The 15,461-nt window shown below is 34.2% G+C and overlaps 1 protein-coding gene across 3 annotated transcripts in view; it reads right to left on the bottom strand.

Annotated features, from left to right (window-relative positions):
* Positions 1-1,249: 1,249 nt before the first annotated feature.
* Positions 1,250-15,461, bottom strand: part of RASSF9 (Ras association domain family member 9) — a 28,956-nt gene continuing 14,744 nt past the window's right edge. For 2 of the 3 annotated variants that reach the window (XM_035342217.1, XM_035342235.1), the window contains exons 2-3: positions 2,952-4,223; positions 1,250-2,909 (exon numbers count right to left, since the gene is read on the bottom strand). In XM_035342217.1, coding sequence (XP_035198108.1) covers positions 2,906-2,909; positions 2,952-4,223 — 1,276 coding nt within the window. In that variant the 3' untranslated portion in view covers positions 1,250-2,905. Of the gene's footprint in view, positions 2,910-2,939; positions 4,224-15,461 lie in introns of all 3 variants that reach the window. The other variant, XM_035342226.1, reaches the window with a different exon arrangement.

The following is a 15,461-nucleotide window of genomic DNA, read 5'->3' as shown; positions in this document are numbered from 1 at the left end:
GTCACTGAGGATCTCTGCCTAGATTTATATAAGGAATTAACCTATCCCACCCCAAAACAATCAGACTGAGTCTGACCCACCTCAATTTGTTATTCCTCTCACTCTTAAATAAATATTTATTTTTCTTTCAAAACCCCATTGTACAGATGAGTGTAAAGTACTGAATTTCCTTTCATTATACTTTGATGTTTCCTGTTTTCTCTCCCTGGGTAGAATTTTTCTCTCCTCTTATGTAAGAGTTTTTTGAACTTTGTCCATAAGTATAACATACTCTGTGGATTTTTTTTATAAAATAAACCTCAGTTGTTAAGATGGAAAAAGATTGGCTTAAAAAAATGTCAGAAAATGAGACAAAATATTTGGCTTTGCATTTCCTTCTGGGAATAATTAAAAAAAAAAAAAAAAAAAAAAAAAGTAGATAGTTAAGGCAAAGTAAAAATATTTAAGTAAGGAGCATAAAAGATGATAACTTCTACTTTTAGCAACCTAAAAACAGGTTAAATGAGTGCATGAAAAGAGTATAAGCAGATAAATAGCAAAGAGTGCATACAGTATCCATTCATGTACATTCATTTAAATTCGGAAAGAAGTTTTTATGAAATATCAAATTATAAGCTTCAAAACATTGTGAATTGTATTATATTATATTATTTTATTAAGAAATACTTTCTCAACCTGTTTTTCCTAATTTTTTTAAACACAATAATACTCTTAAGATCTACACATTGCAGGGGATGTACAATCAAGCACATATTATGGATAAGGATCACGTCCAAAACCAGTACAAGTTCCTATGAGTAAACTAACTCTGGTAGAGAGTGAGTGGAAATTATTTCCCACACAGGTCTTGTACTGGCCTGCATAGGTATGAATATTATTCTGCTTGAATTTTAACCCCTAAGTATTTATATTAAAAAAAAAAAAAAAAAAAGACTCAGTAGAAATAACTATTACCTACATTCACAAGAACTCAGAGAATACATTAGCCTACTCTCAACATTCAGAGCTCTGCACTTTCTACTTGTCAGAGCGATACCACAGATTTCAAAAGATGCTGACTTGCATTAATAAATTATTACAAAGATATTTGATATATTTCCATCAGGAGCTGATGAGTCTACATGTGACATATTACTGAAGTATTCAAATAACATTGTATGATAAAAACACAACACAAAATATATTAAGGTAACTAGCACATATTCCTGGAATAAAAACTCTGTAATATCCAGGATTCAAAAATCTAAAAAAAAAAAAAAAAAGCAAAAAAAAAACTTTTTAGACTTTTTTTTTTTTTTTTCCTGTATCATATATGTGTTAATCAGCAGTCCTAGCACTTTCATCATTTTAGAATACAGATGGTTAACAGACATTTAAGAGAAGAAAAATACAGAAAAGGAAAACAGTGCTCCTGAAAGTATATTTACTCCATCTAGGTATTGTCCTTTCATTTACTTTGAAGGCTTTTAATTCCAGGATCTGTCTGAACTTTGTTGGAGCTAAACTTGGTTTAGAAATGCTATAACTCTTTCTTCATTCAATTCATTTAATCAGATTTGCATTAAGTTTTCAAAAGCCTTAAACAGATTGATCTGCAAAATAGAAACATGGCAACCCTCAGTGTGCAACCCCGAAATTATTCATGTTCTCCCTGTTAGCAAAGTCTCTAGCTCAGAGTCAGAAATCTTGTTCAGTAACTGAGAAGACATATACTTCAATTCTGAATTTACAAGTGATCTTAATGACTACTTCCTAAATGAAATAATTTGACTCTCTCCTCTCCCTCCCTCATGGCCCAATATTTAAATTGGATCAGGTTTAGTTGTATCCTAAAGTTCTCACCAAGGAGATAACAGAAGGGCTGTATTGCTGCTCCAAATCAGTACTGGACAGGACTGGACAACCTATCCGCTATTTGAGAAGAGTAACTACCTGGCTCTTGGGAACCAGTAGCCAGAGCCAAAATTGTCTGGCCCCTGCCTGTCTTTTGTTTTATGTTTGATTTGGTAGTCATGATCAGAGGAGGCCCAAGACATTAGATCCTACTGGTGAGATAAGCAGGAGAAAGCCTTCCTGAAAATGCCCCTGGGGCTAGGTGTGAGCTTGGGATTTGATCAGCTCACAGAAACAGGAGGTAGGCAGTTCTGACATGCCCGCTGGCAAACCTATGTGTCCATATAGCATCACCATGGCAACTGCAGAGTAACAGCTGAGGAGCAGGAGTTTTAAAGATCTTAGTAGCAGTTAGACCATGCTGAAAGACAATGGAAATTAACTACCTATGTGTGTAAGGTCATTTTTAAATTGGGACATAGGTGGTTTTGAACCTACCATCCTGTTAACTCAGCACTAAGTTTAAATATATAGCATAAATGCAATTGCATTTTTTTTTTTTTTGTCTTACTGCATCATAAAAACTAATTTTAACAGACTACATGCTTGATTATATTATATGCCAGGGAAACTCCAGCTGAATAAAGCTTATGTAACAGAGCAGAAAATCAATCTCCCCATTTAGTTGGGTCTAATCTCTAATTCACATTCCTTAAGAGTTAGAGAGATGTAGATGCGAACTCAAAGGTTGTGGGATATCAAAACTGCAGGCTTTTGGTTCAAGCTAGTCAGAATGCTGCTGCTTCACTGAGTATCAATATTACAAGTTCTAAACAGTATGTCCTGATTTAGCAAAGCCAACAGATTTGCACCTATTAGCAGTGAACCCATGAAACTGCCTGTGCATTTAACCACAAGTATACTTTTAAGCACATAGACGCTGTTTACTTTGCTAGAGCAGTGCCACAGTTTTAACATCTTAAGGGGCTGAACTCTCAAGACAATAAAGTTCACCTATTCTTCTATGTATCCCTCAAAATATGACTTTCCAAAACTGCATGACTGTTATCAACTATGTTATCAACTATGTTATGTGTATTAACTATGTTATCAACTATGTTGATAACAGTACCATGTCCCCAGAAGTTATTTCAGAGTCCTGACTGTGTGTAGAGCTGATTCCAGTGTCAGAGTCAGTATCATTTATGTCCAGATTAGTCACTCTGTGAACAAAGTCAGGAACTGCAATGCTGTTACTGGAGTTGCCACTGCCCTTGGGTGGCTCTTCATTCAATGGAAGCCTAGTTTCGATGTTGTCTTTAATATGTAGTAAATTAAATTCTTCTGTAAGAAGTTCATACTCTTTTTCCTTCTTTTGAAGTAATGAGTCCCTGTACATAAGCTCTTTCTGAACGCAGCTCAGGTATGAATTGATTCTCAGACCATCTTTCATACTTTTTTCCAGCTCATACTTTACACTTTCCAAATTTGAGTTTTCTACTTGAGCATTAGAAGCTCCTTCTGTGCGAATATCATCTCCTTTTTTTTCTGAACATATACCGTATACTTCTTTTTCAATTTCAGCACACAGCTTCTCTATTAATTGTTTGTGATGTTTCAGTCTCTCTTCAACCTGTAAAATTCCCTCACTTTTGCTGAAATATTCATGCATCTCTTTTTGATCATCTGGCCTACTCCCTTGCTGCTCAGCCTCACTTGGATTTATCATTAAATAGGAGTCCTGCACATAATTTTCTCCATCATTGGCTACACGGTCTAAATGGCATTGTGCTTCACATTTTTCAATTTCCATATCTAGTTCCTTCATTCTAAGGACTTGCTGATGAATGGTATGATCTTGAGATATGATCAGATGAATCAGTGTCTCCATATTATCTCTGTCTTGCTGAACACTGTCCTGTTTAAGTTTGGCCAGTTTCCGGAAAGTCTTCCTGACAATTTTCTTTTGCTTGTCTATTGGCAACATCTTCATGTAATTGGCTGGGCTGAGTTCCCACTGCTTTTCTACATTTTGTACTACCTTAGCTTCAGCTGTTTTCCACAATGGAAATGAGAGGAAAGCATCAGACTTTACCAACACAAAGTGTAAATTGGGCTGCTCTTCCCCCCAGGCCTTCCAAAGTCTCAGAATCTTTGTCAATGGAGGAAGGACTCGCTCAGAGCCTCTCCATTTTTCTACAATACAATAATCACTAGGTTTTCCAAAGAGGACCTTTTTCTCTCCGAATGTTGCTTGATGTTCCTCAAGTAGTGCTTGAATCACTTCTGCACAAGTTGTGCGTTTTGTCAGGCCACATACAATCTTCTCTTCCTGGCAAACCCACACCACAATCTCTCTTTCATTTGAAGCCATCTCCTTGTTGGGAGATCTGAAAAAAAAAAATAAAAATAAAAATAAAAAAAGAGGGAGAGAGAGAGAGACCAAATTTAAACAGAATTTAATTTTGTTGTGGTTTAACCCAGCAGGCTGTTAAGCACCACACTGTCATCCACTCCCTCCACTTCCTCCATGGAAAATATCTAAAAATATAGGATAAAATTGATGGTCTGAGATAAAGACAGTTTAATAGGACAGCTGAGGAAGAGAAAATAATAATAATAAATATATATAAAAAAATAAAGCACAATGCAATTGCTCTCAGAATTGCAGAATCACAGGGGTTGAAAGGGACCTCCAGAGATCGTGTCCAATGCCCCTGCCAAAGCAGGTTCCCTAGAGCAGGTTGCCCAGGTAAGTGTCCAGATGGGCCTTGAATATCTCCAGAGAAGGAGAGTCTACAACCTCCCTGGGCAGCCTGTTCCAGTGCTCTATCACCCTCACCGTGAAGAAATTCTTTTGCTTGTTGGTGTGGAACTTCCTGTGCTCCATTTTTTGACCATTGCCCCTTGTCCTAACCCCACAAACCACTGTAAAGAGGTTGGCCAAATCCCACTGTCTCCCACACTTCAGGTATTTATAAACATTGATAAGATCTCCTCTCAGTCCTCTCTTCTCAAAGCTGAACAGACTCATGTCTCTGAGTCTTCCTCATAGGGAAGATGCTCCAGGCCCTGTATCATCTTTGTAGCCCTCTGTTGGACTCTTCCAGAAGATCCCTGCCATTTTTTTTTTGTTCTGGTGAGCCCAGAACTGGACAGAGTACTCCAGGTGAGGCCTGACTAGGGCGAAGTAGAGGGGGAGGATCACCTCCCTTGACCTGCTGACCACGCTCTTTTTTATGCTCACAATCCGCTGACCCTAGCCCCTCTCTGAGCAGCTGTCCCATACCTGGCCAACCGTCCCAGTTTTATAGTTCAGCAGGACACAATATGGTATGGGACATCTCTCTTTGGTCAGTTTGAGTCAGATGTCCTGGCTGTGTTCTCTCCCAGCTCCTTGTGTGACCACAGGCTCCTCACTGGCAGGCCAGCACAAGAAACTGAAAAGAACTTGACTTACTGCAAGCACTGCTTGGCAACAACTAAAATATCAGTGTTATCAGTGTTATTCTCATCCTAAACCCCAAACTCAGCACATACCCCTATAAAAATAAATTAAATTAAATTAAATTAAAAAAATAATAAAAAAAAACACTCTATCCCACCCCAAACCAGGTCAAAATGGCAGAGAACATATGAATAACAGATATAATCCTGATATGCCTACAACACTGAAAAACTCCCATTTTCCTGTACAACACAATATACTTGTTTAAATTACATGAAGAAATACTTTTGGGATCAGTAACAGAAAAATACGCCTATTTCAGCTTCTTCTCTAATATTAATAATAGCCCAAGTAAATGTGCATCTCTCACAAAAATTTATTTCAACATATTTATTTTTTGTACACTTAATATGTGTTAACTATAAATAAGTGTCAAAGTGTGGCAACCTGCATTACATTTCCAGACTGTCCCAGAGTAACATACAGATCTACAGCAGAGTAACTTTCAGATCTGCATATCTGTTCTCATCACACATACATTGCACAATTTAGGAGCTCTTAATATCACCCAGGCTTCTGTAGGGAAGAATCACGCTTTCAAATACATACTGAGTATAAGTGGACTTTGTAATACTGCTGAAAATGAGAAAAGATAATAGAGCTTGATGGTAAGATAGATCTGTATTTCTGCCACATTTGCATTTTCAAGCAATACAGAAATTTTTCTAAATATTACTTATATGAATGCCAGAAGATTTTAAAAGCTTTAAGATACATTCTATTTATGAATTCCAAAGAATGTGGTATTAACCTGACCTTACCAACTGGTACCACCTTACAGATAGAGACATCTAAATTCAAATATCTAAGATCCCATTATAATTGTTGTAGTTGTCTAATCAATATAATCAGAAGAGCCTAGAGTGTGATTCAGATGACAAAATGCAGAAATTTTACTTTAGAGCTATCTTTTATGTTTGGACTGTCATATGCTGTTCAATGACACAAGACCACTGCCAATGTAAGAGATGTAGCTGAAAGAAGAGGAGGGTGTGATGTCCAGGATATTCCTATCTTCTAGCCTCCACATGCATAATTTTCGCTTGCCCAGACCTGGTGATTTGGCTTCTTGCCTAAAATGATAAAACAATACATTCTCTGAGCAAAAATGCATACCTTTAGATTTTCTGGTATCACTTTCAGTTCATTTTAATGAATGGGATTTAACCCAGTCTGATGGGGAAAGCCTGATAATGACAACTTTGACAGTATTCTAAGGGCTCAATACCACATTTTTTTTTTCTACCTATGACTAAATATTCACAAGACATTTCTATTTTTTTGAGACTTAGTAGGAATGGAGTTTTACTTGGATTAATTAGGGTTAATTAGCCCTATGATTATTAAAGCAATCCAACTTGTTTCTTTTTCTTGTTTATTACACAACACGGGAGAAAAACTGTAATCCAAAAAAACTGAACCATGATTGACTCAGTTCTAGGTGCCACTCTGACCACAAGGCAAGAATCCTCAAAAGACAGGAGATTTCAAATAAATACAAATAAAACGTACAAAAGTGACTTTTTTATTACTACCACACAGCAGAGCTCTGTCCAATTGCTCCAGGCTTTGGAACATCCTTCTATAAAATGTGTGTTTTGTTAGATTACTCTGAGTGATTACATCATATTCCCACTTCAATAGCTCCTTCTTACAGGCCAGCATTTTACTACAATTAGTTTTAGAACTGGTATTCAAAAGATTAATATATTTTTCCTAGACTATGAAAATAAGAATATGTCACAGACATAGAAAATGGCGAAATGCATAAAGAAACAATTATTTGAGTTATAATATCAGATTAAATAGCATTACTGTTAAGTATGTTACCATGCTAAAAAGTCATTATCTGTAAATTATTTTAGGTTCACAGCATACAGGATGCTATAGAAATATTTTTATCTATTGAGAGATTAGTAGTTAAATGAAACATATAAATAGACAATCACAATGTAAATCAGTGGTGTCTGTTGAATAGCTCAGTATTTGTCTTACACTACAGATATAAAGAAAAAAGAAACTACAGTTACATTATACATTAAGAATACTGAAGTATTCTTACTCAGTATTCTTATATTCTTACTTATTCTTCCTACGCAGTATTTTTCAGTGTGCAAGAGATCGTTTGAGTTATGTAGAAGCTTACTTTCTCTTTTAGATATTAGTAAAACTTCAGGGATAAAAACACCTTAAATACTCCATTGCATTTGTGTACTGATAAGTACTTATGTTATACATACTTTTACATGGACTTCCCACTTACTTTTTTTTTTTTTTTTTTTTTTTTCAGTTACATTGCACATGTCTACTCAGACTTTACATTGAGTTTTCTTGGGAAGAATTTTTCTCTGCTGGTCTATTTAACATGCTAAAGTCCACAACTCGTAGTAGTGCTGCAGGAATGGAAAATGTATACACATGAAGGTACACAAAGAAGTCAAGTAGCTTGTACATAGCTTGTACATATGCTTTTACATATATATGTGTGTGTGAAAGTATAAGTATATATAATATACATCTAATTATATTGTTACCTTTTAGAGAAAAGAAGAAAAAACATTCTATAATTCTTGAATCAAAACAGATCTGTAAAGTGCAATTTTTTTTTCCATGTATTTGTCACAACATATATTATCCTCTTTTTTATTCAGTAGCCTTACTATATTTTTTGCTTTTGCTTTTTAACTCAAAAAGAATTAATAAATTACTTATAATTTTATTCACACAGTACCATGGAATTCTAATATCTTAAAAAAAAAAAAAAAAAAAAAAAAAAAAAGTGTTCTAAGTGTTCTTTATTATCTTCCACTATAAAGAGGTAAACTGATGTGGCCTTCCATGGACCTTTTAAGTAAAATTTGTTCTCTAATTCTTTAATGGTAGTTAATCCAAGTTATGCCAAACAAAAATGAGGCTTTATCTTGTCAGGGACACCATAACAATTATTAAAGACCTGCTTTCAGGATGCAATGAGATGCTAATACTAGGAACCATCCTTTATTAAGCAGTGTTTTCTTTATTGAAATAGGAGACCAGATTCTGCATATAAGTGGAATTCATTATACTTAGATATCTGGAAGTTAAGATTTCAGTATATATTTATCATCAAAGCTCCTCCTTGACATGAGAGGAGAGTAGATCTCCAAGAAGAAAGTCTCCATATTCTAAATCGTTTGGATGAAACCCCTAATGAAGCTATTCCTCTCTTTCATTAACTACAAGAAATTTCTCACCTTCAACTAAACACCTCATTTTCAGATAGCTAAGTACAGGTGATTGTAATCCAATCACATTCTGGTTTATTGTCCAAGAGAAAGGTAACAGGAATGGTTCGGATATTATTAGACCCACTACAGATAACTTAAACATGGGACCTAAAAAATTGCTGTTTAATATGTTAATGTCATTTATAAGGAAATCCAGGAAGTAATTTTAATAGTAAGGAAGAGGTAATCCAGTTTGTCACTCTGTAAATTGAATATTGAAGTGTTCTTTTTGGTTGTTGTTGTTGTGTTTTTTTTTTTTTTTCCTCTGATATGTAATAACAGAAATGACAATATTCAACAACAAGATCTAGTTTTAGATGGTCATTTAAACAAAGGGACAAGCTTCTCATGTTTACTGATTCCTTGGTCTTTGCATCCTGCATTTTTTTAACGAAAGCAAAAGAACTGTTATTTTTGAATAACACATCAATTAATGAGTCTGTAGCAGCTAAGATGTTTTTCCAGTTTAAATATTTGGCTTTCTTGAAAAACAGTTTCAGAAACATCTTCTAGTAGCTTCAAAACCAGCGGGGCAACTTCTCTTTTTAAAATAGTTTATTGGTGTTCTTTAAAGCTTTCAGTTCTGGTTTGAGTTCTATTTCTTTGAATTGATCACTGAAATGTTCTATCTATCTAACCATTATTTTAAAGCCTTGATGATAACAGCAACATGCATGTCTTTTTTTTTTTTTTTTCTTTTTCTTTTTCTTTTTCTTTTTCTTTTTCTTTTTCTTTTTCTTTTTCTTTTTCTTTTTCTTTTTCTTTTTTTCCTTCCAAAGTCACTTGTTCTGGAAAAGTGGAAAAGGTGAGCATTTAAACTTAAGAGTGGTCAAAAGTCCATCCTTTTCTAAGTCCTTCCTTTCCTGAGAATAAGTCCAATCCTTTTTGTTTGTTTTGATTTCTAGTTTCATGCCTTCTATATTTTGCTTCTCTTCATTATCACCCCCCAAAAAACAAATTAATATCACAGACCTCACACAAAGCCTTGATTGTGTCAGCACAAGCTGATTGTTGTATATCACATATACGCTTCATTAATTTATTATTCAGGCCTAGGGTAATACATTCCAGCAATGTACAGACAAAACAAAAACACATACTTATGTTGCACAAAGTCAAAGTATGAGACAGCTTGAAAGCAACAATTCTAATATTGACTAATGTAAGGGATGACTGGCACAAACACATATCAAAACCATAATTCTTTGCCTTCATGAAAGTTTTAACACTCTTACTCCATATGAAATATATAGCTTTACAAGCAATCAAACCAATCAAATAAAATAATTCCTACTACTTTTACTAATTTCAGTAAACATTATGCTGGGGCTAGATCATTTATGTATGATATTGATAGCAGCTTAATATGATGTTCCTAAAATATCATTGACACTAGAAGAGATTTTTTTTCTTTGTTGGGATAAACAAAAACAGAGATAAAATAATTCTCTCCCTTCACCACATTAAATTCTTTGTAGACTTTCACTTGAAAATAAAATGGAATTTTATTGACATTCTTTTTTTTTTTTTTTTTTTATGTATTCATCCCACGAAGCTAGTCAAACTGAGTAACTCAAAAATACCCAGTTAACGGCTAGAAATTTTGCAGCCAAGATATATTTGTGAGGCCATTGCTAGCACTACTGTTTAATGCTTTACTAATTTTAACTCAGTATGATCAATTTCCTATACAAAAGTTTTTGTGTTAGTAAAATTTGATTATGTTGATGGTCTACACTTCTATTAACTGTCTTCTCCTAGTCATTGAAATAATTTATATTGAATAAAAAATCTGCAGGTGAACATAAGTAACGAAGAAACACATTAATCTTTTGCTGGAAAATATATAAAACTGTTAATATTTTATAAATTTACCACCAAAGGGTTCATGCTGGAAAGCCATCTGTGTGAAATAGCTTAGTTTTATTGGTAAAAATATATTTTATAATGTTAATTTTTAGAAATGAAAGAGCTTTTATTTACTATGTATGAATTTAATTACTGTTAAACAGACTCTATGAAGTTGTGTCTGTCTTTTGGGGTTGAAATATTATTACACTTCTCAGTGTAATAATGTTACCTTTTTTTCTTTCATCATTGCATCTGCAAGTGGGGCATAAACTGTAATTCTTGATGTCAGAAGGATAGTTTCTAGGATGGTAGCAGATTATAACTAATGTAGTCCGTTTCAGCGTAGAAAAGGAATTCAATTCTGTATTTAACATCTCTTCTTCTATAGTTTTTTTTCTTTTTGATGCTCTACTTTTACAAATACATTTCAGTATATCTAAGACCCAGAAAGCCAAACAGCAAAACACAGATAACATTTGCAATGAAAACAAGCAAACAAACAAACAAAAAACATAGCAATAATTTATTAACAGTCTCCTATGTTGCCGCCTCAACAGTGCATCTGTGCATATAATCTAATCTGCAGCAAATCAGATGATAATTTGTCATTGACTGGCTGCTTTGATGGGGTTCTCAGGTAGCTTGAGCTCTCTGGTAGGTATGCTGAGCTCCCCAGAATAAGACTTATAAACTTATATGAAACAAAACCCTATATTTTGTCAGGATACCACCTAGAGTAATTCTCTCTCTCATTTTTTTTTTTTAATTTTTATTTTTTTCCCCAATAAAGAAACCAAAAGCAACTATGTGATGGAACTGAAATAAAAAGATTTTAGAAACAACCCTCTTGCTGCCTACTGAGTACCTGCAGTTGAGGTCTTGCCTAGGGTTTTTGTGTCTGCCATCTCAGTGTCCTTATGGAGTCCAGAACGACCTGCAGTCCTCTAAGAAGAAGATAGTAGTGTCAGACAGGCCCAGGCAAGGCTATGCTGCCCACACCTCTCAGCAGGCTCTCCCTTTCCTCTCCAGCTGCACACTCGCAGCTCCTTGCCAAGGTATTCTGTGCCTCTTTTGCTACCTGTCACGTTGGGCAGTGGGGAAAGACCTTGTGGCCAAGTGAGCTCAGTCACGGAGACACTTGCTGTCTTTTGAAAAGGGCACGACAGAGGCATAAAACATCCCAAGAAAACAAGAGACAACTGCCACAAAAGTATTTAATAATCTGATGTGTTCAAGGTTCTTTGAATATGTTGTTCATGCATGCAAATCTGCCCTTCTGTATCTGGGCAAATGTGCATTTGTGCTATGGTCTTCTGAACTCTTACGTGCTTCCTCCATGTGCAAGATAGCACATGCCTTGATTAGGCACTCGATAATGAACCTTGTTACCTCTATGCCTCAGTTCCAAGCCGTAACGAACTTATCAAAACAATCTGATGGCTTTAAATTATATTTACTTTTTGGAAGTATGGAGAGGCCAATATTACAAGGACACATCTTTGATACAAACAACTGCAGATACCTCATGTCTTCGTAGTATCGGGCATGCTGTACTTGTCATTTGAGAACTTCTCTCAAAGGTTATATAAGAGTTAAGTAGTTTATCAGTTTATATTTAAAAATTATAATATAATATTGCTTTTATTATTCATTTTTCAAAATATCACTGAGAAGAAAAATAAAAGATAATATATTTTGTCTCTGTGGGACTTTTGCCTGTGAGATTTGCAAGAAATAAAAGTCCTGCTTGTCTGAAACTAGCAATTTGATCAAAAGGGATATTTGACTCTGTAAGTTTAAACACTAAAGCTATAGAGAATACACAGCCCATATGAAAAATGAGTTCAAGTGTCTTTCAACCTTTGGGGGAACAAATGGATCGTATTAAAAGTTCACACTAAGTTTAATCAGACAATCCACATTTAATCCACCTTTTTACTCAACTTTCCGTCACCTTCTGAAGAGTTATTCAGAAACTAATAAAGGTCAAACCCTTAACTCAATATGCCTCCTGTCTAAGTAGACTACATGCTTCTGAGTTTCCTAAGGGCAGCAATGAGGAAGTATCTATTCTCTCACCACCCATTGAAGCTGGAAATATTCCAAATCCTTAGGGATTCAAGACAGTCTGTTAACTAAATACATTCCCATTCCCCTTCACCTATCCATAAAATAAATATTAAAAAATATATCAAATAAATGCATTTATTTCAGAAATATTAATTTACTGTTACACAGTTAATGTCCATAGCATTTAGGGGATATATACTCCACATATGCCAGATTCTTGCTCTTTCTTCTTTTTTGCATCACACAGAAGTAAGGGCAATGTCTAGCTAAAAAGTATCTTGGCAAGACAGTATTTTAACTATGACAATAAAATATATATATATAATCAGATTATTCCTGATACTGCAGGAACATTTGGAAAGAACACCATACAATTTGTGAAAGCAAAATAATTATTTCAAAATAAATAACTTAAATTCCTCTTTACCATCTGTTTCTGTATCCATTTAATTTTGTTCTTTGATATAGCTTCTTCCTCTACAGAAACCCACATATGCATTTATTAAAAATAAATGAGAAGATTAGCCATCTAGATATTCATGTGACATTTTTCAAACACGTGCATATACAAGATAATTTGGATGTCCTAACTGAAATATTTCAGATATTTAAAATAAAAAAAAAAATATTTAAACAAATGTTATTTAAAACAGCTAGCTTTGTACAACACATTTCCCTTATTATCAGTTTATGTATATTTTGCATACTTTTAAGTGTATAAAGTTTTAATTCAGCAAGATTTCCATATTGTCAAGAAGTCTTTATGAAACATTTTAATTATCAACAGTTGTTGAGAATTATGCCTTATATCAGTTATCATTTTTTCATTTAAAAGTATAACTAGTTCCTTGGCCCCATGTCCAGAGGAATGCCATCACCTTAGTTTGCTACTGAATGCTACAAAATTGCATTCATTATAATGATCTATGATTAGAGTAATGATTCTAACAATGATCTAAGGTAGAAATTTCTGTTTGCTCAGTCATTTTACACTATATTAGTGCTCTATGACAATTTTATTAAATACCTTTGAATTGGTATGAGATAGTACTTTTCTGTCATAGGTAAATAACATGACATTTATGATGATTTAAAAAAAAAAATCTGTAAGATTTTTTTATTATTATTATTGTGAATAAGTCATTCAAAACAGAATTCTTGTTAACTTTAAATGTCAAACTTCAGTGAAAATCCCATGGGAAACTGTGTTCTAGCTGTACCACTTGGAATACAGGTACCTAAACAAGGACCAATATTTAATAAAAATAAAAAGAGAGAAACCCAATCCAACCAAAATAAATAGTTATATAAAATAATAATAATAAAAAAACACCCCATAATACTTAAATCAGACATAAAGGAATAAAAGCAACTCACAAGAAGATCCAACAAGAACTGAAAGTAATAATTATATCATCTGATAAGTGGATGGATAGCAGAGTTTATATGACATAAAAATATAAGCCAAGAAAAATGCGCTAAATCAGAAAGTTGCACTAATAAGAGATATAAAGAAATAAAAAGTAATTTATTGTAAGAGGATTTATCCACCTTACTCACTAGATAAAAGCAATAGTTATAGCAGATTATCCAGAAAAAAGTAATAATAATAAAAAATGTCATTCCCTGTCATTGTGCCAGTGGCATATCATGTTTTGCAAAATCTCCTTTGCAAATTCCAAGTACAGATTTTCATCAGAGTTGACCAAAAGCTACCATATACTCCCCTTTGCTTATTAGCTCTGCCCTATACCATGTTTACACTTGCAATAAGTTAAACTATAGGCAAGTGAAACAGCTGCAGTCTCCATTCAGATGAAGACTGCATCTGCCCCTGACTTTTTTTTACTGTCTTACCTCTGAAATTATTTCCCTCCCCTCGAGGCATACATTCCCTATAAACTACATCCACACTTTAAATCTGCCTTCCTGTCAGACAGATCATCCTTTCTCCATTGTATATTCAAAGTCATAAGGTTGTTAGTGGATATTATGCAAAAAAAAAAAATGTTTGGAATTTCAGTGAGTAACATTAGCAAACTTGCTGTATATGCAAAATGCCATGACAGACAACATGCATATCATATCAGGTCTGTATTTGTGATGGCCTGACACAGTGAAGGTTTGAGAACAAAAGAGAGCTAGGTGTCTGCCAAAATATTTTCCAAGATGAGCAACAATAACATTAACAATTTGCTTTACTGGGAAAACATGCTTTGATGTGTGTATTGCAACTGCTACTGAGGAAGCAGCTGTGGTACAGGAATGGCATATCCATGAAGAATTGCACAGCCAAAACAAACACTGACAAATCCAGTGGTAGGTATTCTTTAGACCACGATATGGGAAACAGGAAGATAGGCATTTTCAAATTCCTCTGTGTTAGTAAGCCACATACAAAGTTTAGGTATATCAATATAGTAAATTCTACATCTCGACTTTGAGCAGTGGCTAGTGACTATATGAGAAGTGAAGATGCCACTGCTTTTTTTACCTAGCACAAAGAAATTGCTACATTGCAAAAATGTAATTCTCTGTAGAGCTCCTATATGTATTTAAGTGTTTGTGCTTATTTAAGTATTGGTTATACTATTAAAAAAATTGATGGGACTCCTACTAATAATGTACAGAATGCATCTAAAATTCCATGACTTGCAATAATACAGAAGAATCAGAATTATATATAGTTCATTTAAAATGTAGGCTTCAAAATGGCAAAATTAGATGTGTTATTACAGCTAATAGAAATTTAGTTTATCTAACTTCTCCCATTAAAATTTTTGTAACCAACTTTTAGAAGCACCCTGGTTATTTATGAGCTTTCAACATTAAAAGAAGTGAGGGGAATTCCATGGGTTGTAGGTACTATTTTTTTGTTGTTCTGTGAAATTCTGTTCAGCTCTTGTTGAAAGGCCAATGTATACTATTTTTCT

This window comes from Oxyura jamaicensis, chromosome 1 (assembly GCF_011077185.1).
Source record: "Oxyura jamaicensis isolate SHBP4307 breed ruddy duck chromosome 1, BPBGC_Ojam_1.0, whole genome shotgun sequence".
Classification (NCBI taxonomy): domain Eukaryota; kingdom Metazoa; phylum Chordata; class Aves; order Anseriformes; family Anatidae; genus Oxyura; species Oxyura jamaicensis.
Note: the sequence above shows the minus strand (reverse complement) of the source record. Positions and strands in the feature narration are given on the sequence as shown.